Genomic DNA, 13,225 nt, shown 5'->3' with positions numbered 1-13,225 from the left:
CTTACATCTGTTACTAAGAAGTCATAAAATAGTTCAAATGTGCAATATCTAAAGTATAAAAATCCCTCCAAAAAAGTTATCTACAGCATATAAATTATTTAATACTGAGGTATTTAGAAAGAATGAGTTTAGCAAAGGTAGAACATTTTGTAATGTTATATAATGAATTCTATAATATTCTAGGAGGAAGTGCATGTGCATGGAAACTAAGTACAACAGAATAACTTCAAAATGACTCTGCAGATATTTAATTTTTAATTAGTTACACAAGATCCTTTGTTTAACCACCAATACAATATGGTAGCCATCTCAAAAGCATTTGGTATATCACTAAATACAGAAGAAGAAAAGAAAGTGACTTATTTTCCTTTCTAGAATTTCTGGGAAGTTCATAGCTTTTATAGCCTCCATGACTATCAGGAACAGACCAGGAAAAATGGCTCCATTTGATACAAGGAGAAATTATTCCACCCCACCACATCATCTCATATTAATCCAGTTCCTTTCATTCTTTTTGAGAGTTTACAATAATTTGACCTCTGTCCCATTGGTCAACCAGAGTAGATGCAAAGCCTAAAAAAGGACTAAGAGACTTATTGAGATAAAAACAGAAATTCAAAATGACAACCACATAGTAGTAGCACTAACTGGTGACAGAGGTGAGGCTTCTGTTATTGAGAGACTGGCTGCCCCCTGTAAGAACTAAAATCATTTTCCTTGGTACTAACAGGAACACTATATCCATATGATTAGAAGAACAGACTTCTGCAAGTTTGTAAAAATGTGTCTCTCTTTACAATTTGTGACTCTGCTCCCTTGTCCTTTCATGTAAGAACTCTGTGTGGGAATGCAAACTGTGTGATTCAGTACTGCTGCATCCTGTATAGTTTCTGTGCTCCCAAAGGGAAAACAGAAGTGTTTTTAGAATTGACATATTGTACAATAAGTGATATCTATAAGTAATGGTTTACTTGTGATAGGCATAAGGAATAACTACAGAATTTCTGTTATCCCACCATTTGGGGTACAACTGTAGTTTCTATGACATTGTATATGTTGATTTTCCTCCCTTCAGGTTATTCATTTTCTCTGTATACTTTCAGAAAATCTAAATTCAATCAATGTAGTTGTAAATTATTATATATGAATGCTTGACATTCACCCATTAATTCCTTGGTTTGCTTTCCAATGTGAACTAGAAATGAGAAAAACATCCAAAAAGCTTAAATGAGGCAGAACACTAGAAAAGGCAAAGAGAAAACACCCTGAAACTGTCATTATAGCTGCTAGCCATTGTTGCTGTAATTTTTGCCATGAGGTCAAGATTTTGTCAAATATTTTCTATGAAGTGTCCTATGTATCTGTCTCCTCTTTGGCCCAGAGCCTGTAATAGCACACTGAGTTTGAGCAATTGTTAACTTGGAGCATGTGATTTTTGAAACCACTTAAGACTCCAAGGTATCTTAATTAATTAATTAGGTAATTATAGGAACTGATTAAACGATTAAACAAGGCTTAAATAACCTAAGTTTCCAGGGTTTTGCCAGAACTGTACTTAAAAACCTGCATGTGTAGGCCATTATATTCTTCATATCTGTTTCCTTACCATGTACCCACCAACTGAAGTACTACATTTTTGTGTGTAGATTAGGTAAGTATACATATAATTGTATACTTTTTAAAATTTAAATTATTTTATTGTTGTTCAATTACAGTTGTCTGTATTAGTGACAGCACTCAAGTTTACAAGTTAGTGAACCCAAATACCAATTCACAGTTCCCTACTCCCATTTTGAATGTGCAACCCAGTTACTTGTCTGCTTAACTAGCTATTCATACAGATAGCCTTGATAACATTAGATTTTACAACATGCAGCCATTGTAAACCCTTCTGGAAATTTGGCCTTTTAATTAAAATAAAATGTGATTCTACTCAAAAGCTAAATGTTGAGAATAATTTCATGCTTCTTAATGTAAACTATAATTGTTTTCCCTTTTCTCTTTTTAAATTTTTCCCCATTCTGTGCTGTGTTGCTTTGCACTGTGATTGTATGTTGCAACCTGGTGTATCCATCATGATGATGTCACATGGCTTATTGCTGTGATACCTACCACACCCCACTTCATCATTTATATCATGGTTGCATAAATGGTTCACTTTCCCATGTGTCGCTTCCATGGTTTCCTGCTGAAAGTGCCCATGATGCACAGTGCTACACCTACCACTGTGTCTGCAGCAACTACACCTGCCACCAGCATTCCCTTTGCTGCAACAGCTACAGGCAATCAGGTTTGACAATTTATTTCACCTAGATAACTATAATGTATTGGTGACAAATAGTATATGCTTTTTGGATTGGTGAGAGACATTAGTTCATAATTTTATGTGTTTCCTAAGCAGTTGTTACATTTGGAATTTTAATTTTTGTGTTTATTTTAGAGCAGCAATTTTTAACCTGTGTGCTGCAAGAATTTTTAAAACATGCATTACCTGACTAGTCGGGGCCACTCACCTATTTTCCTTTAGATTGTCAAATTAAAAAATGACAACAGTCAAGACAACAATGGCCATGTGGTGTAAATGAATCAAAATTATACCTTACTTTGGTTATATTGGCAACAATATAACATCTTTTGGTATACCACACAATTTTAGGAATTAGTTTGACATCACTGTTCTAGAAGGATGTATCTACTTTGCTAGTTATCCTGAGATGAATCAGCAGTCTTCTCATTTTCAATCAGTTACTAGATGTATCTCTTGATATTCTATATATACAATTGTTGCTACTACACCAATCCTTAAATGTGTATACTGTTTGTTAAATGCTTCCTTACTGGTCAAGAGGTGAATTTGTTTTATTTTACTAGCATTTTTTGTTATTGTGTTTAAAAATTTCACTTAATACAGTCATTACCTTTACCTTCAGATCTACTAGAAAGAAAGCAAGTTAACACATTTCTTTCCAAGGCACAGATATCCCTATAATTATCTGGTAATTATGTCAGAAATTTCTTCTCATACTGACATTAGTACTTATGTTGTTTTTGATTTTCATTTGCTTTAGGTATTGATAAGCAGGGTCATAAGGCAACTTATAAATATGGGAGAAGTCTTAAAATTGTAAGGAGATACATAAATAATTATTGTGCAATATTATGGCTATTTTGCCTGATTAGAGTGGTAACCATGCTTAAAGACTGCAAGTTCCACTGCTGCTTCAATTACAAGTATGATAACTATATAGCACACAAAGCGTTAATTGATTGGGAAGACAAATCACATTCTAATCTGTGCTTAGCAAAATTAACTATTAGTGGATATAATTAATATATTTAAATTTTCCTGTGAATTGATTTTATTATTGATTACCATGCCCAAGCAGTGAATAAAATAAATACTTCTCTCAAGAAACTATTTTAATCTGAAATCTTTTTTACTGCTATAGATATCCCCATTATCAATAGATGAACTGAATAGCAGCATGTTTGTTTCACAGATGTAGAAGTTACCGGTAGAACAGTAAGTTTCTTTAAGTATTAATATAAGTCATATTTATAGGTGATATCTTTTATTTACACAGTTGCATTTGTTAAAGATTTGGTGAATACTTTCAATAGTAGACATTGCTTATAACTTAGAGCTTGATTTAAAGCATTCTAAGTTTTCCAAATTGAAATGTAAACAATAAATATCTAGTTCTTATATGAAAATGACAGCTGGTAGTATATTTTTCCAATGAGCTTACAAATTCTGAAATGTTTTTCTATTCTTAAAGGGGTATGATTTGTTAGATAAATACAGACATCAGTTTTCAGTTTTAATTCTTTAACATTTTCTAGCTTATTTTCAAAATTAAATTTAAGCAAAGTAATTATGTCACAATTTGACTGAGATAGTTATCTTAAAGACAGTAAGCAATGTGCTTCCCTCTTTCATTATAGTAAATAGTGTTTTTATAGTCTGCCAGTTTTCATTGCTTCCCATGTAAGTCATCAGAATTGCTCCAGCTGTTTCAAATGTTGAGTGACATAATTTAGTAATTTAATCATTATTTTCATTCATATCATAGCTTTTTTTGCATGTGATTTTTGTTGCTGTTGTTGGATTTTTACCCTCTTCACCTTTGATCTTCTCTTTGGCCCAGAGCCTGTAATAGCACACACTTAATTTGAGCAATTGTTCACTTGGAGCATATGACTTTTGAAGCCACTTAAGACTCTGAGGCATCTTAATTAATTAATTAATTAATTAAGGGGCTTATTAAATGAGTGATTAATTCTGAATTGTATACATTAGTCACTAAAAGCTTGAGGCTCTCACAATCAGAGTGTATCATTTGGTTGAAGGAGGCAAGAGATCTATTATCTTCATGAACTAGTTTTCCAGAACTGGCTAGTATTTCTTTCCTGCTAAGGACACACAAGCCCAGAACACTAATTGTTTTGGACAGATCCTGTAGTTGACTGTACATTAGATAAATAGGTCCCTTCAATCATAAGAAGATGTTTTAAAAATATGCCTTTGAGTATGTGGAATAACTGAAGTAGCTGTGAATTTTAGTAATTTTCAGGGGTATAATTTGGGAGAATGGCAGCTTCAGAATAGCACTAAATATAAGACTGTGGATTTTGGAAACACTTCCATGATTCTCATGCATTGCTTTATATCAAGGTAAACAAACTTGTCAAATTAACTCCCTAACAAAACATGTTTGGGAATAGTGATTCATTTTTCTTTGATTCCACTAGAAACTGTAGAGGCATTTAGCACATAATAATCACTTTAATATGTAAGGTATTGAAAATTTCTCCAAAATTCAAAAAATGTAATTTTGTAAGATACAATATATACCTATATTTCATACTGAGGCTCCAATGCATTCAGATAAAATATTTAAAGTTTATGTAATATCTGCATAATTTTGAATGCTTGGAGTCAAGTGTTTTTTTCTTTTATTTTTCAATTACAATTGACATTCAATATTACTTTATATTCATTTCAGGTATAAGCATGTTTTCTACTATATTTGTTGAAGGAAATGGATGGATAGGTGGATGTTCATCAACAAGTTTTGGCATTGTGTAGATAATACATTAAACAATTGAGTTTATCTCTGTTAACTTAGGACAGTTCTGCACATTAGCACTCAATGAGAAGCATACACTATCATGGTACATGATTCTTTAAAGACTATCTCCAACAGCCTAATTTTTAGAGCATTTGAATATGAAATTCACAATGGGTAATATCTTGGCATAGTTCACATAAAAAACTGAAACATGAACCAAGTATCCTTACCCCTGCTTGAATACACCTTTAATATTTCTCATTATTATTTTTTTTTGCATTTCAGCTGAAATTCTGAACAACAGAGTTATGGAATATCAGAATCTCTCCATCAGAACCTCCATGTAGCCTTTATATATATATAGTGTTGTATGTCCTCTTCTACCAACACAACAATAAGCACAGCACAGTCAATATAGTAAACAAAACAAAAATACCAACAAATTTAAATTAAAAAAAAGCATTTAACAATCAATGGAGATGTTAAAACAAAACGTGAATAGAAAACTACCATCTATGTTATTTGAATCATTAGGTAGAACACTACCATAAAATTTTGTAATTTGTCACACTATTCTTTGTGATTTTCTAATAACTGTTATGCTGAGTGAATCTCCACAATGAGTTTTTGGCTTACTGTGCATTATTAGTGGATAAATGTTTAACTGTTTTTGAAGTGTTACCTTACTGTTTTGTTTATGCAGTAGCCTAATCGGTTGATTTAAAAAGGTAAAAATTATATCCAAAGACCATTTTCCCATTATTGTATTGTACTGTATTGTGGTATATTGTGTTGTGTTAGGTTTTTACATACTACGGGGATTTGCTGTAATATGTGTTGTTTTTGGTATCAACTAAAATGTTACTAATGGTAAACAGAAATACATGTGCTTGTAAAATATGACAGGTTAATGTTAATATGCTCTCTCTGTTTAGAACATTTCTGGGGGATTCTGAGGGCAGCCATTTAAAAGGCCTCATTTCTCAGTGTTTGCAAAACCTGTTCATAAACATCCATGTAAATAATTTGTAGCTGCAAATTTGACCTTGCATAATATGATTACATTAGTAGATTATTTCTGAGGAGATATAATTACCTGCTAAAAAGTGGGAACTTCTTAACAACATTAATCCCTAATTTCACTCTTTAAACATCTTGGAAAACTAGAATTTATCTTTAAATACATTTCTCAGCATTTATACTGAAAAGTGTATAAAGTGCCCATTATATTTTTCGTGGCTGAAGGATTTAGACACACTCTTAGGTTGAGTGTCTAAAACAGCCATTTGTCATCCTCAGTTGAAAAATTGGTACTTGGAGGCTTAAAGGTATGCTAATTACAGGTTATAAATTTAACAGGGAGATGGGAATGTGGAGGCACTTGTTATATATTGGAGGAAAGCCTGTAAAAAACATTGCAATGTAACCTTTTACAGGAGAGCCACTTCTGAATCCAAATGGCTCATGCTTTTTAGACTACTCTGAATAGTAAGATGCAATCTAGCAAGATTAGTCAGGGTGAAAGAGAATTGGTTCTAAGTGAGGCCTTTCCTCCCCAAATGGACACACTTTTATATTGATCACAGTTGGATCCTGAGTATAGCTTTGGAGAAATGGCAAAAGTGGGGAGAAGGATAGGAAGACATTTAAAATTTCTCCTTGATTTATTTAACAGTTTTAGGAAGGATGTCACAGTTGGCTTTAGCTCCAGTTTAGCTGAGTTTTCAGTTTTGTTAAACACTTATTGAAGGAGCAAGTGCTTATGATATATGTCAGATGTTGCCCTCCCAAAACTTTATTAACAGCAGAGTCTCTCTCATCACAAACAATGTTGATTTGTATTTGTATTTTTACATGTATTTGGAAATTATAAGAGAGGTTTTTAAGACCCTTTGGATGAGACAAATTGGCTTCACTCCACAGAGCTGAGCTGAATTCACATTCTTATTAAATACTTTTAACCAAGTAAAATACTAATTAATTCTTACGTTATGTGACATACCTCCTCCTCTTTTTTCAGTCATTAAAATTACAATTATTATATAGTGGTGGAACCATATGATAGTTTGCATCAATGCAGATTTAATATTTTCTACTAAATATATATTCTCTCACTGATAAGTGTAAAATCATCAAATTTGATGTTTATAACAAGTTTGTTTTATACTTCATGAAAACGACAAAGAAAATCTGATGGATACCTTAAGCAGGCTAGTTTGTTTGAATCACTGAACAATGGAGTTGGTAAAACCTTTTCACAGTTGATGAAACTGAGGCCTAGGGTATGTGATTTCCCCATGGTTACCTACCTTTTTGGGTACAGTTGGACTCAGAAGTATCTCCTGACTCCCAGTTGCTCCTCTGTTTCACATCATTTGTGCTTCAAAACATTTGGAACTCCATCCCAAAGCAGATCAATTTGGGTCAAAATACAAAAGATCAAAATTAGCTCTTTAATAGTTAATGATATCCTCTCAATTTTAATTATCAATCCAGTCATGATCATCAGTGATTTCTAAATGGGTTTGCTTTTATGGAACCATTGCCATCTGTTTACAGTATTGCCTGGAGTTAAAGAACAAGATGTTTCCTGACTTTTACCTATTGTTTTTGAACCACTTAATTTCTCTTTCCTCAAACCTTAACATTGTCAGAGAAGAAAGGAGAGTACATCTTTATGAAATTACTCATGTTTGGAACTGAATTTTGTATATCCTGTGTCAGCGCCACTCCAGAAGGGCAGATCTGATCACAAAACTCCAGGAAGGCTGCACCTGAGCTAGCCTGGATGTATCCCTAAAGGAGATAGAGAAGTTTGGGGGGCACAATGAACTTTTTGTATAGTTTGACATTTTGATGCAACATTATGTATCATTTCGTTTTTTTAAACTTCTGATGAAGATGTACATAGATAGTACACCTGGAGTGCAGGTGTTTTCATGTTACTTTAAGCACTGGAAGACATGTTTTAGTAAAAGGTTTGGTGAAGAATATTTAGGGTAGTTCAATTTTGGGTGCCACAAGTTTCAATGTTAGCATTGAAATATTGCTTTATAAATGAGTTTAAAGAAAGTCAAAGTACTAAAGTTTTTGATGCAGATACAGAAGAATTTTGACATAAATGGAATTTTAAGATAACATTCTTTAAATTAGTTGTGCAATGACTTGTTCAACATATCTTTATTCAAGAAGAGAAGATCAGTCATTAGACTATAAATTTTCAGATAAAGAGAAGTCACAAAACTAATCAGTGACTCTAAACAAAAATTTACTGAATGAATTGTATATATAAAATTCTAATCATTTATGATTATTAGTTAACATTTTATAAGCTTTGTAATTTGCAAGGGCCTCTATTTTTACTTATCCAAAATTGTTTCTGTTTATTTCTTTTAATTTTTTGCAAAAAATATGCGAGTGTGCTGAAACTTAGACAAAATAAGTCATGTATATAGAGAAAATAATCTAAAAACTATCTTTTAAGAGGGTTTTAGTAGTGTCAATTTTTTAAAACACTGTGACCATAAGTATAGAGATTAATATTAAACCCAAATTAAATGAATTAATAAAATTTCTATTAAATACAGTATTTGCTTTTGCAAATGGAGCATGATTCCACAACCAGCTATTGCATTTCATTTCACTTGTTTAGATTAGTCTGTAATTTCTAGTTGATCATGGTGTGAAATGCCATCTTCTCCCAACTCCATCAATCTCCTCCATTTGTTTTTGAACATGTTTTAAAGTACTTTTATTTTTCCAAAGTTGTTTTTCTACATCACTAGGTTGTATTCACTAATTGACAGCCTTACCAGCTCTCCAATTTGGGAAAAGCAAGTACCTCCTCACTACCACCAGCAGGAACTAAATGAAATTAACTTTTACAACTTGACTATATTTTTAATGGCATGACCATTTAGCACAGTAATGTATAAATAAGGACAACATTGGCAGTAAATTTTATTAAATAACATGTAAGGAAGGCCTTATGCTATTTGGAATGTTATTTGACTCTTTCCCCAATCCTTTGTACATAGTAGATGAGGATGCTCTTAAGTAAAATGCAGCTGCAAGGTTTCTGAGTTATTTTAATCTGTAGGGTAAGATGTTATATACAGACAGGTTAGAAACTGGAATCCTCTTTTATTTCTTTTATCTCTTCTGCATTTCACACACATTGAAATAGAAATAGGGAAATATTATTTCTCAATTCTGTTGAATAGATTTAGAAAAATAGTGCCCTAATTTTAATTTTACCAGCTCCTGTTAAAGACAGTAGAATAAATAGTATGTAAAAGCATATAACATTTGGAAATTTAGTTGATAACCTAATCAAACTGTGAACATAATGACAAATTAAGGTTCTTAGCACCAAACTCAGTAATTGGTGCCATGTTTTAATTTTACTTGTTAGTTTTTAAGGTTTTGATTTTAGTAGTTTTTATATATCTCTTAGTAACTAATGAATTTACTTTTGAAGGAGAGTTAGAGAAATTTTAAGATTTTACTACATGTATATATTCAACCTGGTTAGATAAGTTCTAAACTGACAATGAAGCATGATAAGATATAGATTGAAATACATAACTATTCTTTACAGTTCACAGTTTAAGAACAAACTTAACTTTATATACAAATAATAATTTTAACTAATTATATTTAGTTGTTGCTTTAGCAACAAAACTACAACATGGCTACCTTAAGACACCGTTTTGGTGAAAGTTTTACTTGTACACTATACATAGTTTTAACAGTATGCACATGTAGAAGATACAACTCAAATCTCAGAAAATGTATGTGGTTGATTTATTTTTTTACCCCAAATTTCCATCTGAAAGCTTAATTTGTGCCCTTGTGTGGCTTTTTCATCAAAAAGTTTACAAAATGTGGATTCTAGAATTTGGGTTTATGGCTTATAGAATTTGTTGTTTGGATAGGGAGATTCCATAGTATTTAGACTTTCAAAATACAATTGTGGTATTTATAATACATTACCTGATCTTTTTTCATAGCTTCATTTATTCAAAATTATTTAAGTGGCATAGTTATAGCTGGAAAAATTCTCTTTTCTGGAATTACATATTTAAACAAATATATCCAAATAAGGATTAAAGAATGATGAAAACATATTATGAAATTAATGCATTTGTGAAACCATGCATAAAGACACCGTGGAATGACCCCTTAACAGTGTTCAAGAGACATATGCTGCAGTTAACTGATTGTCTCAGTTAGGGTGCGAATGTGTGAGACACACCTTTTTTGCACTTATGTACATAGTCCATGAAAGCAATCATTGGAGCTTTTTAAAAATGTAATAAGTCTGTGAGAATAGTGGAAAAGTTAGTAAGAGAGAGTTATTTCTAAGGCTTTGAGATGGAGGGGTTTATTTGCTGTAAGACTTAACTAAACATCATGTTACTTTGCTATTGTGGAGACTTTCTAGTTTGCTACAGCTGATCAAAAGAGTGGACTGGTAACAGGTAACAGCTTATCTTCAGCTAGAAGCACTGAACAAGAGTAAAACTACTTTATCCTTTAGCAAGACCACTAGCAAAGATTGTTTGCTTTTTAAAGTAATCCTCTCTGTATTATCACATACACACATATACACACACCAGGCAGGTTTCTATCTGAGTTTTTTTCATTGATTTCAAGTAATGAAATACCTTGCAAATCCTGAAATGGATATTCCCACTATGATCAAATTAGACTGCATCTGTCACAGAAAATTACCAACTGATATATATCAGTTACATAAATTAAAATATATTTAAGTGGCAAATTGTTAATGTTTACCACTATTTCCCCATTAAGATCCAGAACCAAAAACCAAATTGACAACCATTGAAAAGGTTTAATTTAACAGTTAAGTATGACCAGTATTGGGCTTTTCATTCCCTTCAACAAAGGGAAATATGTTCCTGCCACAACTTTATAAATGACTCTATTTGCCTTATACTTGTTCACTGGAAGCTGTTTTCTGATTTAACTTTTACCAGGTTAAGGTTAGAAAGTACTTCACTGTGTGTCACTTCCGCCTTTAACTGTTTTAACTAAACAGACAAGAATCAGCTGAAATCTTACATACATAGGAGCTGGGAAAGAATGTTTCAATCACACCATCTCTTCCAATTTCAGCTCCCACATCATCCACACATCACCCTTTACTCTTTTGTTGCCTCCAAAGAGTTCTAGAAAAGGTCGAGACTAGAAAGTTTTAACAATAGATCACCAAAGGTACTTTGAGTCCTTCACATCTTGGGATTTGCTGCCCTTGCCCTGGAGAAAGAGCCCATCCTGGGGTTGAGGGAGTTACTAGTATTGCTACCCACTATGATATTTTTCACTTTGAGAGACAGGAAATTTAGCCAAAGCTAGAAAGCAATCCAAGCCTTATAGTTCTCCAATAGCTCAGGGCCAGTTGGTTAGAATTTTTTTCCCTTCAGCCCATATCACTTAGAATCAAACATACAACTAACAGTCTAACCATCTGACCAGCATTTTCACTGATATAAAATGTAAGCATTCACTTATTCTGCAGTTAAGAACTCCAACTTTAATCTTATCACCAACATATTTTTTCACATGGCCTTGTGAATGTATAGCCACAAGAATATAGTATCATGAGGTCAATAAAATTATGGTAAGATTTTAAGTCAGGAAAAATCATCTGTAAAATAGTAAGAATAAACCTAGATATCCAAATTATTTATGGCATAATATGTCTTGACAGCCAGTGGATCACACTCTTTGGAGCTTAATCAAGGTAGCTGTGTTTAAATATGTAAAACTAGAGAATAAAGTATAACAGAATGTGAATAACTTGAGGCCAAAAGAGGACCCTGCTGTTAAGGCCAGGAAAAGGGGTTAGTTGACTAATTCACACAGTTTCTAGCTTCTCCATTTATCCTCACCTGGAAGAGAATCACCATTTAATAAGCCAAAATGAGATTATTCCCGAGAAATGTTACCTTTAAATAGAACCCATCCTTAATTATAGTGCTATATCTAAAAGAAAAAAATGTATCACCATGAAGTAAGTCACTACTATTTTCAGATACCGCAAAAAATCTTTACTGGTTATCTCCTACATCATATTACTTTAATAAAATACCTCTGTAACAAGACCTAAAAGTAATACCATTTTAAGCAGTGCTCCTCCCCCCCAAAAAACCACACAACCTAAATATTTATCTGTCATAGCACTGCATGGTTTTAAAGCTTTATTTCTGTATACAGGATGCTATTTGTTAATAATGAAAACAAAATTATTTTGTTGCTGTCTTTTGTGTCTAGCAGTTGAGAGAATGATGTAACTATCATATCATTGGATTTTGGGGTTACCCTTTTTCAAAATAAATTTTCTGTTATGGTTTTTGTTGCTGCTTTAATTATTAGAAAATGAACCATTTGTTACCATGTTCACTAATTACAAAAATTTAAGAGATTTTTTCAAAAGATGTTCTTAAATGTAGTCTTTTTAAGGGATAATTCTCCACATTTATACAACAACAATCCAGTATAATGTATAAAATGAAAGTATGTACTTAGGAAGAAAACTTTAATTTAAAAATACCTATAGATAAGAAAATTATTAGCTCTGTGTAACAATTATAGATTTTGACTACAATATTTCAGATATATAAACTTCTCATAATATTTTGCCTCCAAAATGCAATAGCTCATTCCTTCAACTGCTATCAACAGGGCACGTGCTTTGATTTTTGTTTTTTTCAAGTTATAGTGCTGTACTTCTTGTTTGTGTTTAAAAGTGTGTACTATGCAATTCATTTTAGTATGTTATTACTATGTCTATTTTTGATCTTTTAATAAAGTGTTAAATTTCTTGGTATATGTCTTTTTATTAATCCATTTCACACATCAGGAGTTCACTTAAAAGCTATTCATGTTCTAGAATATGAATCATAACATTTAGTAATTCTAATAAAACTTTAAGTTTGTGATTTTGTTCAATGTTATATTTCATACATGGAATAAATTTATTTCCAAATATACCTTTAGTATTTTAAATTTTATATATATAATATATATATAATACATCCATTGTATTATTTGTATTATTTCTAAGGAAGACACATGTATTTTATTAAAATAAAATTAAAAATTTGGGGATAATGCTTACTGGTTTC

The 13,225-nt window shown here is 32.0% G+C and overlaps 1 protein-coding gene across 7 annotated transcripts in view; it reads left to right on the top strand.

Moving 5' to 3' along the window:
- MBNL3 (muscleblind like splicing regulator 3) overlaps positions 1-12,925 on the top strand; it is a 159,208-nt gene extending 146,283 nt beyond the window's left edge. For 5 of the 7 annotated variants that reach the window (XM_053662347.1, XM_053662345.1, XM_053662346.1 and 2 more), the window contains 3 exons: positions 2,196-2,290; positions 3,450-3,523; positions 5,358-12,925. In XM_053662347.1, coding sequence (XP_053518322.1) covers positions 2,196-2,290; positions 3,450-3,506 — 152 coding nt within the window. In that variant the 3' untranslated portion in view covers positions 3,507-3,523; positions 5,358-12,925. The remainder of the gene's footprint in view (positions 1-2,195; positions 2,291-3,449; positions 3,524-5,357) is intronic. The other 2 variants (XM_053662348.1, XM_053662349.1) reach the window with 2 other exon arrangements.
- Positions 12,926-13,225: the final 300 nt, after the last annotated feature.

The sequence above is a fragment of the Artibeus jamaicensis genome, unplaced genomic scaffold (genome assembly GCF_021234435.1).
Source record: "Artibeus jamaicensis isolate MK-2021 breed Jamaican fruit bat unplaced genomic scaffold, CSHL_Jam_final contig_240, whole genome shotgun sequence".
In the NCBI taxonomy this organism is placed as follows: Eukaryota; Metazoa; Chordata; class Mammalia; order Chiroptera; family Phyllostomidae; genus Artibeus; species Artibeus jamaicensis.
Note: the sequence above shows the minus strand (reverse complement) of the source record. Positions and strands in the feature narration are given on the sequence as shown.